Here is a 16524-nt window from a genome sequence, read left to right on the forward strand (position 1 = left end):
TTAAAATAAATATAAACAAGCTTTATTGAACAGCATGTATGTACAAGTATTTTCTGGACATGCTATTACCATTCGCTTAACTGCTTGTAAAGAATGTTAAAGTAATACCAATAATATTCTCTGGAGATACATGAAGTTCTGAAACACAAGCCAGAGTCCCCGGCCCGGAGCTGGAGCCATTTTAGGAAATATCTCCTGCGTATGTGGTCAGACCCTGGGAAACCTTATACTGTAGGCCCCCCACCCCACCCCCCCAGGCAATGAGATAAACTGCTTGGCGTCAGGTTTAATTGCACTCCAATAAACATATCTGCTCAGCAATAAAATCATTTACATATATAAAACATATTTACAGCGGTGACTTTTGATATAATGCTTATAGTCTATCTGACCCAATCATGGTTTATCAGAACGTGAGAAACGGCCACACAATGTCACTGAGGCATCCTAAGTTCATCACAAGGAGCTGGCGGGCGCACGTGTTGCGTGGTTTGACGGCGCTCCCTAGGACAGGTCCTCCTGTAGCGGTGTGGGACTGAGCTGCCTGCTGCCTGCAAAGTCGCTGCTCTCCAATGACTGACTGTACGGCCAGGCCGACTGATGCCTCACTAGGAACCATTTATCAGAGCTGCACTGCAGGGGGAACGAGAAAGGGAGCGCACATGAGGAGGGGAAATGGGGTTTGTTTTCACAGCTGTATGGGGTCACTTGACTGTTTATCATAACATGAAAAAAAGTAGTATATTGTACAAGTATTAGTATTACAATATTGAAAACAATAAACTGATGAAGGAAACATTCACATTTTAATCTTCACGTGAACATTGATCGTGTGCTACCTTCCGACTATAGTTCCAGTGTTTACAATATAACAAAACAGGAAGTCTTACTATAACCAGCATGTTCTTCAGCCTCTCGATGCACTTGTTGTTGGCGCTCCTCTGAGACATGGACGACGTCAGTAGGATGCTGGGAAAGGCAGCAGAGATCCCTCAGCTCACACGCTGGTCACCCCCGTCACACAGAGCCTTGCATACCTCCCGCCCCCCCCCCCCCCCCCCAGTGTTCAGCATACACCTCCCACAATAAACCAATGCTTGACTTATTATTGCAAATTTCCCACTTGTGAGACTAATATAGGATTATCTTATCTTATTAGACGGATGACATAGCAAATCCCATAATGCTTTGTGAGCACCTTGCATGTCGTCTCACGCAGGAATCTCCCAATCAGGATGAACTGATATGTCCCTTTTCTGGATAGCAGAATCTTTTACGCAGGATTAATCAGTAACTAACTTGTAGCTTTATTCTTTCATGCATTAGTCTGGCATACGAGCGTATGGAGTGATTTTAATGGGGCTCCCATCCACTCTGCTGTGTGTTTTCCTGCCTGGGCCCAATTTATCGTCGATCTTCACTTACATCTCGGCCAGGATGAGCGACAGGGCGAAAGCCTCGGAGGACATGAAGTGGATCAGGTCGCGGGGGACTTTGGGCAGGCTGTCCACGCACTCCGCCGTGATGTTAAACACCGTGCTCCTGCCCTTGAACGGGCCACATTGGGGGGAAGGAGGCAGCCTGTGCGAGGGTGGGATGGAGAAGAACCTCAGGTCTTCTGCCTGGAGGTGGGGGGGGCGGTGTGGCAGAGTAGCTCCACCTACTTGTTGAGGGTCAGGCCGAGAACCGCGATCGCCATCAGGAGCCCCAGGAGCAGAATGAAGTGGAAGAGGACAGAGGAGTTGGAGGCCCGAAACACGCGGTGGGCGGGGTCACAGCACCGCCGCACGGCAAACTGGATCAAGGTGGGCGGGGCAAAAGCAGAGAAGCTCATTGGACCATACATATTTCTGCATGTGCCTCATTGAACACCTTACCCCCCCCCCCCATTTGGTTGAGTCATGCCAGCCCTTTCCTTCATTTTCTACCACACCTCCAGCTAACATGTCATACAAGTGGGAGACGACACAAAATTTCAGGAAAGACAGAGAGGCCAGTGAAGCAGATCCCTTCCACATGTACTCTGACATCGCACCTTCTTGATATAGAAGACCAGGAACAGCTTGATGAGGGAGATGAATGGCAGCAGGGGGCAGTAGAAGACCCCCACCCAGGTGACGGTCTGGCTGTATATGAGGTCCAGCACGTGGAAGGGGATCACAAACTTCTGCAAGCCCATCGTCTTCAGCAGGTTGTTATTTGGGAAATGCTCCCTCAGCAACCTGCAGCAAAGCACAACAGTTTGTCTGCTGTCACCCTGCTGTTTGTCCTCTTGTCCCTCCTATGTACCTCTCCCTCACCCTGGGTATAAGAGCTTCGCCGTGATCCAACAAACACATGCGACAACACAACTGAAACTTGAACCTCGAGATGGAAGATCAGCTGGAGAAACAGAAGGAGCTGAACCTCCAGGAATTCAGCTTGCCAGGGATGACTAATCATCCTCCTCCTTATGGCTAGGGTGGATATACTATACAGCCAAAAAGTATATGGACACCAGCCTCTACAACATCTCATTCCCAAACCAAGGCCATTAACGTGAAGTCGGTTGGCTCATTGTTGCTGTAAGAGCCTCTGCTCTTCTGAGACGGCTTCCCATTAGAAGCTGGACCATTGCTGGTGGGATTTGCTGCCATTCAGGCTGGTTATTGGTGTCGGGTGATCAGGCCCCTTTCTATGAGCTCATGTGATTGACAACTTTGCAACTGAACCTGCCCCCAGATGTTTCCACATGCAGTTGACCAGGGCAGTGTTTTCCAAGCCAGTCCTTGGGGACCCACAGACGCTGTGTTTTTTGTTCCCTCACAGTTTCCTGCCAGACTGTCCACAGTTTTGCTCCCAGGGAGCAAACTGGATTGGGATTAAGTTTGGGATTGGGAAATACCGCTCTAATTAATATGGGTGTCAGTATACTTTTAGCCATATCCCGGACCTTAATATAATTTTTTGGTTCTTCTATTTCAAAATATGTCTTTGATGTGACCAGCACCAGCTGTAATCTAAGTAAACATCCCATCCAAAGGCTCATGGATTTACTGGCACTGAGTGCGACAGTGGCTTTTAAAAGCCACTTTTAAAGCATGTGACTCACTGCGCCTCACCTTGTCCTGTAACAGGCTGGAAGGTGACGGATGGAAGGGTGTACTCACGTTCTGGGGAACATCACGAAGAACGTGACAGTGAAGCAGGCCAGGAAGTCGAAGATCAGAAGTTTGTACATCTCCTGGCCAAACTGATTCTCCCAGCACTGGCGGTGAAAACAGAAACAATGACTCAGATGCTTTTATGTAGAAGTGCAGACCGCATCCTGAGAATGGCTGATGGATGTTAGCGCTTCAGTACCACACTACTGTTCTCCCGGGAATTGTCCTTGAGAGTCGCGTAAAGGGAGAACAGGAAGATTCCCAAACAGGCAAGTTTCAGGATGATGCTCCTTTAAAACCAGGAAAAAGAAACCAAGAAACACACTGTTAATACCATCAAACCGTGTGTCAACGAGTTCATAACAGAGGTGATGGTAGCACTTAGGATGCCTTAAAAAGCCCTTAAATTACCAAAAAATTTTATCTCCCGGACATCAGTGGTACCATATTGACAGTTTGGTGAATTAATAAATCAATAGCTATATATAAAAGGAATGCATAGCCAAGCTACTGAACATAATCAGTCGTTAAATACAGCCAGCAGAAACAAATCATGTGACCTGAGGAAAGAGGAGGCTGAATGTGTTAGAGTCAAAACAAGGTATTAGTGTGTTAAAGTCAAAACAAGGTATTAGTGTGTTAGAGTCAAAACAAGGTATTAGTGTGTTAGTGTTAAAATGAGGTATTAGTGTGTTAGTGTTAAAATGAGGTATTAGTGTGTTAGTGTTAAAGTATTACAGCATTAGTGTTAAAATGAGGTATTAGTGTGTTAGTGTTAAAATGAGGTATTAGTGTGTTAGTGTTAAAAAGAGGTATTAGTGCGTTAGTGTTAAAATGAGGTATTAGTGTGTTAGTGTTAAAAAGAGGTATTAGTGTGTTAGTGTTAAAAAAGGTATTAGTGTGTTAGTGTTAAAATGAGGTATTAGTGTGTTAGTGTTAAAATGAGGTATTAGTGTGTTAGTGTTAAAAAGAGGCATTAGTGTGTTAGTGTTAAAATGAGGTATTAGTGTGTTAGTGTTAAAATGAGGTATTGGTGTATTAGTGTTAAAATGAGGTATTAGTGTGTTAGTGTTAAAATAAAGTATTAGTGTGTTAGTGTTAAAATGACCAGTGCTGTCATTGCCTCCTCTCTGCAGAATACAGCATTAGAAGATAATCATCAGCAACTTCTTCATTGTAGGAAGAGCTTGAAATATCACTTTATGTCTCCATCTATCCATCCTTCATAATCCCTTCATCAGAATGAGAACCACTTTTAAATACGATTAGCGGAATGAGATGGTGCTTCGTTTGTCATTTGTATAAGTGCGAGTACAGGCACACCGGAGTGCTTCTTGTCATGTATCCCATCATGCTCTCCATATATACATGCACACACATATACACGGTTAATTACGAGGGAAGCTTTGGCTTTGAGCACAGGGTCTACCTTTAATCTGGCACCCCTGGACCATTTTTGGGGGAGTGGGGGGTTAAGGGCCCTGCTCAAGGGCCCAACGGTGATGTGTGTATTCTGTTGAGCACGGGATTCAACCCAACAACCTTCCAATCAGAGGTACAGAGGCCTGACCTGCTGAGCCCCCCCTCATTAGTAAACATGAAATGAATTTCCAGTACAGGTACAGTTATAAAGCCGCACAATGTCAGGAATCATGGTGGGGGGGGGAGAAGCCCACAGGAAGCCATCAGGGCACCACCCACCTGACCAGCGTGATGTTGACCTGGACGGTGAGAGAGTAGTCCTCGAATTTGGAGATGATCCGGAAAAGATGCGGGAGCACAAAATTGACCAAGGTGATGGTGATGGGGGGGAGGTACTGCTGGAGAGGCCTGAGGAACTCGTTCTCCTGGGTGACCGAGAGAGGGAGCGAGAGAGCGAATGAGGGAGAGGAAGGGAGAGGGAGGGAGCCAGGGCAGCAGGAGGGGGGTAGATGGACATCCACTTACAGTAAGCTTGCCAGGCTGGGAAAATTCGGTGGCCAGGTAGATAAGGTAGAAGGAGCCGCCCAGCAGGACCACGACCATGAAGTTGAGCAAGAGGCGTATGAAACAGAGCCAGAGCTTCTGCCGGCAGGTCCGCTGGGACACTCGCAGGTGGTACTGCTCCTCCTCCAGGTCCATCTGGCAGGGGGGAATCAGACAGCATCAGCTGGCCTGGCTGTGCAGCCAATTACTGAAGAGCAGTAAATCTGCATGAAGCAGAGCATCTCAGCCCCAGCAGGTGCAGCAGGAGGACATGACCTAGGGGGTGCTGTCACACACGTAGGGCATCAGAATCCTGCCCTATGCACTCAGAGAAAAAGAGCAAAAAATACGTAAAATAAATAACAGTATGCAGAACGTGAATGGTGGTGGGCGGTTTTCAACCATGCAAACCAATGAGAGCAGGTGGTTTTCAACCCTTAGTACATGATTCGTTAAAAAGAAAAGTGGCCTGTTTTCAATGATTGTACCTCATTCGCTAAAAACTGGCCAGTTTTCAATAATTGTACCTGATTCGCTAAAAAGTGGCCAGTTTTCAATATCTGTACCTCATTCGCTAAAAAAAAAAGTGGCTGGTTTTCAGTGTCCAGTTTTCAATCATCTTACCTGACTTGCTAAAAAGAAAAGTGGATGGTTTTCAATCATTGTGCATGATTTGCTAAAAAGAATAGAAGCCGGTTTTCGGTCACTGCTTGCATAATTATTCCACTGAAACATTACTGGGGTAGCTCCTGTAATTACTGTCCTTTTCCTGGCTGAATAATCTCATCTTGAGCGAGGTGTAGACTTTGCAAACTCTGCTGTCCCGCGACCGTAAAACGGTCCTCACTAGCCACGGTCTTCTTAGTGCGGCATCACTTGGTGTGCTTTAGGGACACAATTGTGTTGGTGACATTGTTACTCCTGAAACAGACGTTTTTCTTTTCTTGTGCTGATTGTTCCGTAAACAGGAAGTGAGTCGTATTTCGCACTGGCAGGCAGGACGGCAAAGAACCTATTTGACAACTGAAACCCGCCATCACTGCTCGAGTCATGTAAAGACTTTCTCGAAAATAGGAGTAACTTCTCTATTCTTTATTTTTCTTTTTAAAAAATGTTTTATTATGGTGCTATTGGGCAAGGTGGTGCAGTGGTTAGCACTGTTGCCTCACACCTCTGGGACCCGGGTTCGAGTCTCCGCCTGGGTCACATGTGTGTGGAGTTTGCATGTTCTCCCCGTCGTCATGGGGTTTCCTCCGGGTACTCCGGTTTCCCCCCACATTCCAAAAACATGCTGAGGCTAAATTGCCCGTAGGTGTGCATGTGTGAGTGACTGGTGTGTGAGTGTGCCCTGCGATGGGCTGGCCCCCCATCCTGGGCTGTTCCCTGCCTCGTGCCCATTGCTTCCGGGATAGGCTCTGGACCCTCCCGCGACCCAGTAGGATAAGCGGTTTGGAAAATGGATGGATGGATGGTGCTATTGACAGTAAAAGAAGCTGCATCATTATCCCATTGAAGGAAACATCCTTTTATCTTTAAACGGTATAAAGGACTGTCTTTGGTGTCACCTTGAGTTCATCCCTGATGACTCTCTGCTTCAAAGCGGCTGACGCCGAGTCCTGGATGCAGAAGTCCCAGCTACCGAAGACCTTGAAGCTCATGTTGAAGGAGTACCGAACTCCCAGCATCCACTTGTGCTTGTAACCATTGACAGTCCTGTGGGGAAGGAGGTGGACATTAGGCTGGGGATTATGGGATTGCTGCCCAACCAGCATCCTCCACATCTATTGGCTTTGCAGACACTTTTATCTAAAGTGACATACAGCAGGGTCTCTGGAACAACTGGGGGTTACAGTGACACAGGGACTGAATCAGTGCCCTTCTGATTACGGGAACATTCTTAAATCATACACTACAGGAACTGCAGTGGAAGTTCAATTAGAGGAGGCGGGGCCTGCTGTCATTCTCACAACATACACCTAAGTTCCCAGGGAGTTTATTTTCTGTCAGTTGCCCTGCAGCCTCACCTGCGGACCAACACAACCAGGCTGAAGATGAGCACAGAGGAGACTCCCAGCAAGAAAAGCAGGGGCGTGTTCAGGCACTGTCTCCACAGCACAGGCTTGTAGAAACGGTAGAAGACAGGCGATTTTTCCAGGATGCCCTGCGGGAGACAGGAAGCCAGCACACGTTTCAGGAGGATTCTGGGTATTTACTGCCACTGGATCGCGCATGTTTTTAGGAATCTAATGCAGGAGCACTAACTCACCGTCCCCAGGAGAAAGTGAAGTATAGAAATGTTCTGTAAACCTACAGAAGGCAGAGAGCAATATTGTAAAAACTGGAGCAGTTTTCGAAAGGAAAAAAAAAACAAACAAATGCAAATAAAAAAAAAACACTCTGAAAACCTATAGCTTGCCATGCAAATGTCAGGCAGCAGGTGGCACCGTGGTTAAGGGGCTGATCTTCTAGTCAAATGTTCCAGGTTTAAATTCTTCCAAAGGCCCCGCTGTTGTATTCATATGCCGTGTGCATCAATTACAATATTTCAGGCGGGAACTGTCAGATGAACTAAGCAGGATAAAGTATGTATCCCTGAAATAAACAGGCAGTGTACCGCTGAGGGGTGTGTGATTATAAAATGACAATAAGGGTCTATTTGTGGTGGCACTGGAGGCAAACTTACTTCCACTGTAATGCAGTCTGTCCCTATTGAAGATGATTACAGGGGCCTGTATCAGCCCCCCAGTCAGGAAGCAGCTGAGCAGGTTAAGATAGACCAGGTAGCGCAGGAAGGCAAAGTACACCTTCACACCCACACCAAACTTGCCTGTTGAGGAGGAAAAAAGGGCCTTAAGCCTATTCTGTCCCCATGAAATAAAGAACAAGGATGTCCGCTATAACCAGCTCAGGTGCACTGTCCCCCTCCCCCACCCCCACCCCACCTTCAATGGTGTGCAGGGTACGTCTCCACGGCTGCAGCTCTGACAGGAACTGCCACATCTGCTCCAGGCACCGCCTCCTCATGATGCTCTGGCTCCGCCTCCACGACTCCCAGCAGCCAATGGAGCGCCGCTGCAGGTGTCGACGGTCCCTGATTGACAGAGGGCACACTGGGAAACCGGCTCTGCAGGATTCTGCAGTCTTTTCATCTCTCACGCGCAACAGAGTTTCGATGTTCACTACGTGTGCACTTTGGCTAGAGATCTTGATAGATATGCAGGGCTCTGAATGTTCACTTGCTACAGCTCCAACACTGGCATCACTGCAAAGAGGAACACGAGTTCACAGCATGTGAAAAGCATCAGCTTTTTGTTTCAGATATTCACCTAATGTCTGATAAAACTAATAAAATAATAATGGTCCCAAGAACACCAAACCCTAAATTCACAAAATCCCGTAAGATTTTCACGTTTAAACTAGAGCTGGGTGAAGCAAGAGGAGGCAGAGCAGCTGAAGATCTTTACTAGTAAATAGTGGTGTTATTGTGGCAGATAGACAGGCAAAGAAATAAACTAAAGGTCAGGGATTGCTACAACCTCTGAATTTCTATTAAAGTTTGAACTCCATCCATCCAGCCATTTTCCAAACCGCTTATCCTACTGGGTCGCGGAGGTCCGGAGCCTATCCCGGAAGCAATGGGCACGAGACAGGGAACAAGCCAGGATGGGGGGCCAGCCCATCGCAGGGTACACTCACACACCATTCACTTTAGCAAGTCCAATTACGCTCAGCATGTTTTTGGACTGTGGGGGGAAACCGGAGTACCCAGAGGAAACCCCACAGCAACATGGGGAGAACATGCAAACTCCACACACGTGAACCCAGACAGAGACTCGAACCTGGGACCCAGAGGTGTGCGGCAACAGGGCTAACCACTGCACCACCATGCCGCCCCAGTTTGAACTCCTTAGGTTAAATTACATTACACAAGACAAGATCAGACAGACAGACAGACAGACAGACAGACAGACAGACAGACAGACAGACAGACAGACAGACAGATAGATAGATAGATAGATAGATAGATAGATAGATAGATAGATAGATAGATAGATAGATAGATAGATAGATAACGAATGGGAAGGGATAGAATGAGACAGGATGGCCCTGCCGAAGAGCAGACCTTAGTCATTGTCATTTGTTTGTTCTTACAGTCTTTGACCGTGTACCCTGTGTGGGCGAGCTGTCGCCTCTGGCAACACTGCAACGCACCACCGCAACGCACCACCAGCGCATCTGCAGCTGCCAGGTGCCTGGGGGCCATAAATATCGATGATACATGAAGCATAGCATTGAAAGCTGGCGGCCAAAGCGATGGTATCTTCACAGTGAGAAAGAAAGATCGACTTCTGTATTGTCCTTCAGATACTTATAGATATCGATGCTATATATATATATATATGGACGTCCACACCCAATGCGCCTCTGCCCATGGGCAACTCCAGAGTGGAAAAGGGTCCAACCCCCCTAAAGGAGACTGGTTCCAGACCCCAAGCCGTGCATCGAGGTGAGTCCGACTATATCTAGCCGGAACTTCACAACCTCGCGCACCAGCTCAGGCCCCTTCCCCATCAAAGAGGTGACATTCCATGTCATTAGAGATGCTTCTGCAGCCGAGGATCGGACCACCAAGGTCCCTGCCTTTGGCCGGCGCCCAGATCACATCGCACCCGACCCCTATGGCCCCTCCCATGGGTGGTGAGCCCATTGGAGGGGGGACCCACGTGCCTTGTTCGGGCTCTGCCCGACCGGGCTCGCCATCGAGCCACACCCCCAGGCCTGGCTCCAGGGGGGGGCCCCGGTGACCCGCGTCCAGGCAAGGGAAAACGTGGATCCAAAATAGTTTTCTTCATGAGGGGCCTCCTGAGCCGCACTTCGTCTGGTCTTGGTATAAATGACCATCAGCAAATGCGTAACAAATACTGAATATCAGATCTCTGTGATATGGGACATTTTGTGTGAATCAGGAAACAAAGAGCTGCTGTTGACGTCCTTCATGCGAAAAGGTGGAGATGTTCCATAATCTGATTGACTGATGGTAGGAGACCTTTCTGGTCTTGGGTCTTAATGAAACCTCTTTAAATATCACTGTTAATATGCACACTTCTGATGCTTCTGAATTAATTGTGGTGACGTGTTCTCCTGGGTTGTCTGCACGCCGGTGACAGTAACACACAGGTGAAGGTGTCAACAAGACCACCCCCCACCCCCCACCCATACAAACCTGGTGTCCCTCTTCTCCTGCATCGTCAGGGGCAGATTTCTGAGAGGCACGTTGGGGTCCTTGTCTCTGTTCAGGCCCCAGAGGTTATCGTCGGCTCCCTGCCCCTGGAGGGACCCCCCGGGCCTGTGCTGTTGGTGCTTGGAATGGCCCCCGGGTGGCTGGTCGCAGAGTGCCTGCTGCACGTCGTCGCAGAACACCACGGTTAATTCGGAGGTGTCTGTCTCTTCTGCAGACGTGAATGACAGTGTCAGTCCTTATGGTATGAGTCTGTGCGCCCCGGCACTGCAGCTCCGTCTGCACACGCACAGGCACTGCAGCTCCGTCTGCACACGCATAGGCACTGCGCCTCTGTCTGCACACGCACAGGCACTGCGCCTCCATCTGCACACACACAGGCACTGCGCCTCCCTCCTTTCAGCTACACCCAGAGGTGATACTCCAGAATATTACTACTAATAATAACAATAATAATCATAATACATTAGATTTATACAGTGCTTTTCAAAACATAAGAATGCTAACAAGAGTTAAAAAACCACAGTGGAGGGGAGTAGAAAGCTTTAGGTAACAGAATGGATTTAAGGTGATATTTGAAGACTGGGAGGGAGGGTAAGTTAGGGATCTGAGAGTAAAGCGGATTCCGAAGACGAGGAGCGACCTCAGAGAAAGCTCCCACACCATCGGGCCAGTTCAGTAAAAATGTAAGCCCACGTGACCCTTTTTTTTTATAGTAGCCTGCGAGCTAGTGTTCAGTTTTAGTGCTAACGCTTAGTCTAAATTACTGGCTTAATTTCCAGCTTAACTGATTACACCAGCACTGGTTACGCGCCTGGGGGCGATGTGCAGCTCAGTGGATTAGGTTGTTATGACTGTGATCGGAGGGTTGTTGGTTCAAATCCCACGGTTGGCAGACCGATTTCATCACAGAGCCGTTGAGCAAGGCTTTTATGCCCCAATTGCCTCATGACCCGGCTGATCCAACTTCCTCAACCATACATCACTTTGCATAAAAGTGTCTGCTAAGACCTGAACTGCTCCTCCCACAAGAGCTCTCTGTGACATTGCTGCCATCTCTTGGAAACAGCACCTAATCAAAATTCCCCCAGCTGACATTGCCAGCTTTATGAAACTGGCCTTATATCGGCGAAACGCAAGTATGACAGCGTTAACCGTCATTCCTTTTAGCTTCTGCATCATTCTGGGGTTCATGAGAACTGAGATTATCTTCTTTCACCGAATCAACTCACCCCCACAGTTCCAACATCTTCCGTGGTCACTGAAATGGTGGATTCGCCTTCGCTGACAAGAACGCCCCCCCCTCTCACCCCCACCCACTCCGCCGCGGGACACACGCTGCGTCCACTTCCCTAAAGCTCCCTCAGGTGCCCTCCATGCACAGGGCACAGGTTTGCAGTTTGACATGTGTGGCAAGAAAAAGGAACCGAAAACTGCACAATTTCACGGGTAGGAAACTGCCCTGCCGGCTCAGGAAGCAGAAGATGTCAGCTTTAGCTACTGAAGTCTCTGTGAAGTTAATCCTCGAGCTCTTTAGATCGGGCCCTGCGCAGGGACACTCACGTCCGGATTGTACGCTGGGCGTCTGATACTTTGCTTCGGGACTTTCAGGTCCTAAGTGCGTGAATTTGTTTAAGAAACAGCAATCTGTTTTAATTATCTTTGATAAGTAGCTGCCGCACTGGTGGCTCCAAGCAAAGGCAACAACAACCCCGTTTGGAAACTGCAGCCAGAACAGCCAAGGTAGCTATTGGACATCAGCGGCAGACGCTTCGAAGTCTTTCTTTGTTACTCTTTTTGTTTGTCTCTGCCAAGATTTTTGTGTTGAAGCCTGCCCCTAAAGTAACCTCCTCACCCCTCTTATGTAAGAGTGCCTCCCCCACCCCACAGTGGGTGAAAGAAAGCCAGTAGCAATTATCAGAGAGCACAGAGGAAGCAGGTAGCAAGTACAGAAGGGGCCCCTCCGGGTTGGCAGAGAAAACAGACGTGTATCGTTCTTTCACCTGACACGAGGCGCAGGAAGGTGCTGGAGGGTTCCGGGCTGGCCATGTCCCTCCGAGCGAGCTGGACGCAGGAGACCGAGGATGGGAGAAGAGAAGATCAGCCAGCTCCGATGCTCGCCGCACGCATCTGCTGATGGGCAAAAGGCAGGCGATGTGGGGGGTCACATGACAGGAAGTAAGGAGGCAGAACAGAGGTCGCCTCTAAGCAGTCTTCATTGCGCCCGCAAAGCAGAAGACGTGTCACCTGTTCCAAAGGACAAGGCTGTACGGACGGACATACCGCTGTCCCGACTTCCAGACGAGAGCGAACGATCCCCTACCTCTGCCAACAGGTGAAAATCAGCTGAAGGTCTCAAAGTTTAGCTACTGGGTAGAAGGATGTAGGCTGAGGGAAGACGGCGCTTAAACGTAAACGCTCGCTATGTCAGGAAGATTCGCTGGCGGTTTCTCACTTGCACGTCACTTCTCTGAAAGAGTCGCCTTGGGTTAGTTCTGTTGGTGGACCAGCCCATGACGTTGGATGGACAGATTTACATCTAACTGCAAAAAGGCCAGTTAAGAGTTATAACAATGATGGACATTGTAACGCACAAAGCGATTCTGTGGTCTTCTCCTGCATTTCAGAGCTGGCTTTTGTCTCCTGTTTCCGCATCCCTGAACTTGCTGCTGAGCTGTTCTGACCCTGTGTGGTACTTGTGTAGGCTGAGGCCAAGGCACATGACGGCGGAGTGTGGGTGAGCACTGATGGCTTGGCTTGCGGTCTGTTTCGGTCTTATGTTTACGAGTCATTAACAGACCGGCGTGAAAATGCATGACTGCAACGCTACGTCACGGTAAATAACAACGAATAACTGTAACCTCGGCGCGAGGCATCGTTTAATTCCATCATGGTCGCTACAATAATAATTTAAAAAAATCAACAGCAAATAATGCCAGTAATAATAATTAAAACAGACTATGGTCATTGCAGATGTTTTGAGAGGGTTTGAGGTGTGTGCGATCAGTTTCATCCTCATTAACATTCAGCTGAAAAAGACTGAGCGGCAGGGCAGCATCGCGGCGATTCGCACATAAGCAGGCTGGTTAATCGCGGGCACCTAACGTTTCGAAACGGCAAAGGAGAAGCAAATCGTGACGGAAAAAAACAGTCACCGCTGGCAGAGCATCTGCAGTCAGGCAGCGCCAGTCACACCAGACTGCCGGAGTTGCGACATTACTGTGCTTTAAGCTTTGCGTAGGCGCAGAGTAATTAGTCACTTTAAAGCGAAGTGCCTGCTTTAACGGGGTAGGATATCTGATCTGACGGCGCGGCAGGGAACTTGGCCTGAAGCACCGAAAACACCGGGGGCCGGTAGGCTTACACCTTCGTGAGAAGGCTGGTGGGTAGGGGGGTGCGGACAGCTGGTACAGTAACAGCTGGCGGTTTTGAACTTTATGCCCGTTTACGGGTAGGCTGTGTAACACAGTGCTTCCCAACCCAATCCTCAGAGACCCCAGACAGTCCACATTTTTGCTCCCTCCCAGATCCCGACACCTGTACCAGGTGTTCTTGATTGGTTGGGAGTTGAGAGGGAGCAAAAATGGGGACTATCTGGGGTCCCTGAGGACTGGGTTGGGAACCACTGGTGTAACAGGTGCTGGTGTTTCTTAGAGTGAAGAAGCGCTGTCTTCATGGAGAGTATGAATGCCAGTGGAATGAACTATTTATTATAAATATTATTTACAATAATAATTAGGGGTCGCGTGTTGATGTCCTGATTATTATAACTGTTGTTATTGTTTTATTAATAATATAATATTGTTGTTAATTGTCTAGTTAATGTATATCTTTGTTGCAAATAGTTGCCATGTATAATAATATGAAATCATACGTTGCCTTTATTGTTTGGTGAACGAAGGTAAATATTACGTAAGAGAAAGGCATGAATGAAACGTGGATCCTCCGTCATGCCGGCCTGGGCGTGAGCCCTCCGCGGTGTTTGCGTGCTCCTGCTGAACTTCAGCTCCGTGCCGCGATTTCTAGCCTGTTTGCTTCGCGTTTCTCTTTAGTGTTGGACAAAAGGGAGGAAGGCAGCACCCCACGCACATGCCCCTGTGTCGGTATTTGCATATAGGCTGGCGGATGGACGGCGCACGTCCTCAAAGCTATGGTCGGGTACCTGGGGGGAGGGGAGCTAAGGGGCAGATCAAAGTCTGATTTCTGGAGGTAATTAATACACTTCAAAGCTCGGCATCATTATAACAGAGAAAACTAAACGGATCTATTTACGAAAGCAGTGCTTCGGCAAACCTGTGTCAGTTGCCTGCTCACATTTGTTAGAGCGTTACAGCGGCCTTATATTTGCGACGTAGTATGTGCAGTACGTAAATATAACAACATCGAAAGAGCCTTAAGCCTAGATACTTATAACGAGACGAAAATGTTAATTATGCATGTACATTATATATTAGACTTAGGTTGCGTGCTTATAAGTTAAGCTTTTACACCTTTGATACAGATTTAGTTAATGTATTGCTAACACAGCGATATGTTTTCCAAAACTCCTGGAAATGTGTTTATATTTAGGTTGTATGATTCAATTAATTTGTATATAGCGCCTTTCACAACAGAGTCACCCCAAGGCGCTTTACATGGGTGTGTGGTGCATTCCTGCATCATTTGTAAAGAAGAATTCAAAAACAGGGATGAGGGATGACAAAGAAATGAAAGAAAGCTGTATATGACTGCAAAGGAAAGGAACTAAGGAGGAAGAAAAAATACAAGAATAAAAAGCAGCACATGACGTAGATGTTGAAAGTCGTGTCTAATTAATTTAATTAATGAAATAATTCGTGCCTCCAAATAATTGACCCCAAAAACTAAAATATGAACGTATTAAGTATTTTAATTGTATAAACACGACGCGTATTTGCATGTGTATTCGAGAGGTGATATGCTAAAATTAAGCTCCGATTGAGGTAACTGGGTCGCTGACTAAACAATAGTAAATGTAGTATATATTTACTTTTGTGGTTAACACAGGGGATGTCTAAATTCGATTTCGCTTGCACAGCACATTTCACGTTGTCTTCTCTTTGCCATTTCACATGAAGGAATACTCTCGAATTGTCTCTAATAACATATATCATGCGAAATGTCTTCGAACAAAAAGAATTGTTAAAAACAATATATGCCCCTATGAATAGGGCTGTACCATTGTCTAAAAAAGTACTTTTACAGGGTACTCGTTCCGCTTCATTATTGTGCGTAGGGGTGAAACCTTTAGGAAACGTCGCTGAAACTTAACTACGAATGCTGTGTTTTATGCATATACGCCCACCAGGCTTTCTGCATAGTTCGAAGTTAAACATCCAGGCACTATTGATCAGGTCGTGCTATGCCCCTCCCCCACGGGGCACAATGGTTCGTTCCCGTCGTTTAGCTTTCCGAACTTGAAGCCCCGAAGTAGAGAGGAGCGGCGCACCGTGGGCGGCCGGTGTGGGAGTCTCTCTTCGCGGATCGGGGTGAGTGATTTTCAGCCTTCGGATTTCGGAAACTCCTATAGAGTCAACACACCCTGATATTCAGTATATGTAAAAAATTAAAACATGTTATAATTGGTTAACACTTGACAATTTGCAGTTGAAACACGAAGAGTAGGGGCGCGTGGGATCCTCGCGCCGGACGGTGAGCCGTACCTGTGCCGGAGCGGCTCTGTGGGTCAATATGGCGCGCAATTAAAAGTTTAACATAGCGGAAATATAGCGTGACTGGAGTTATGATGATGATCTGACGAAGCTGAAATTATTGCAGTCTGCTGGTGATCGCAATAATTCCCATGAGTTCCGAAAGTACTTCTGGTGCGCTGATTTAATCAGACTTATTATGACGCTTTGCCATAAAGCGAAGATAATGGAATTGAAAGACACATCACGGTAATTGCAGAAGTATGTACCGATATGTAGCTATATTAGCTTATGGAGCTATTACTACCTAGCGAAATAGTTCCAGGGCCTCTTGGCATAAACGGCTTGGGGGCGGCATCATTGCTGAGGATTCTGCTCCCACCTGGATAAGAGCCAGATGGCCTTATTCTTACTGGGACATCCCTTCTCGAGCTCAGTGGAGCCACATAACCGCACCCCAGTAAGACTCTCCACAGCCATATGTCTGCTGTTTCTGTTCATTGAGAAC

The 16524-nt window shown here is 47.6% G+C and overlaps 2 protein-coding genes across 6 annotated transcripts in view; one reads left to right on the forward strand and one right to left on the reverse strand.

Moving 5' to 3' along the window:
• On the reverse strand, positions 1-13583 carry tmc8 (transmembrane channel-like 8). 3 transcript variants are annotated; one of them, XM_049015529.1, is made up of 18 exons: positions 13503-13583; positions 12671-12817; positions 12351-12477; positions 10333-10558; positions 8051-8199; positions 7792-7935; positions 7375-7415; positions 7133-7269; positions 6674-6821; positions 5091-5264; positions 4845-4990; positions 3343-3433; positions 3150-3247; positions 2036-2222; positions 1665-1795; positions 1426-1581; positions 891-969; positions 1-633 (listed from the first exon to the last, which is right to left on the reverse strand). In XM_049015529.1, exons 3-18 carry the CDS (start codon positions 12394-12396, stop codon positions 505-507), a joined length of 2082 nt encoding a protein of 693 aa, XP_048871486.1. In that variant the 5' UTR covers positions 12397-12477; positions 12671-12817; positions 13503-13583; the 3' UTR covers positions 1-504. The 3 variants fall into 3 exon arrangements, with proteins under 3 accessions (XP_048871486.1, XP_048871484.1, XP_048871485.1); XM_049015527.1 differs by lacking the exon at positions 13503-13583 and having other exon boundaries at positions 12671-13437; XM_049015528.1 differs by lacking the exon at positions 13503-13583 and having other exon boundaries at positions 12351-12480; positions 12671-13437.
• The window catches only part of tmc6b (transmembrane channel-like 6b), a 15909-nt gene continuing 11912 nt past the window's right edge, over positions 12528-16524 (forward strand). The window contains exon 1 of one of the 3 annotated variants that reach the window (XM_049015525.1): positions 12528-12682. The gene's annotated coding sequence lies outside the window, so the exon portion shown is untranslated. Of the gene's footprint in view, positions 12683-13561; positions 13702-15507; positions 15855-16524 lie in introns of those variants that run through there. The other 2 variants (XM_049015526.1, XM_049015524.1) reach the window with 2 other exon arrangements.

The sequence above is a fragment of the Brienomyrus brachyistius genome, chromosome 5 (assembly GCF_023856365.1).
Source record: "Brienomyrus brachyistius isolate T26 chromosome 5, BBRACH_0.4, whole genome shotgun sequence".
In the NCBI taxonomy this organism is placed as follows: domain Eukaryota; kingdom Metazoa; phylum Chordata; class Actinopteri; order Osteoglossiformes; family Mormyridae; genus Brienomyrus; species Brienomyrus brachyistius.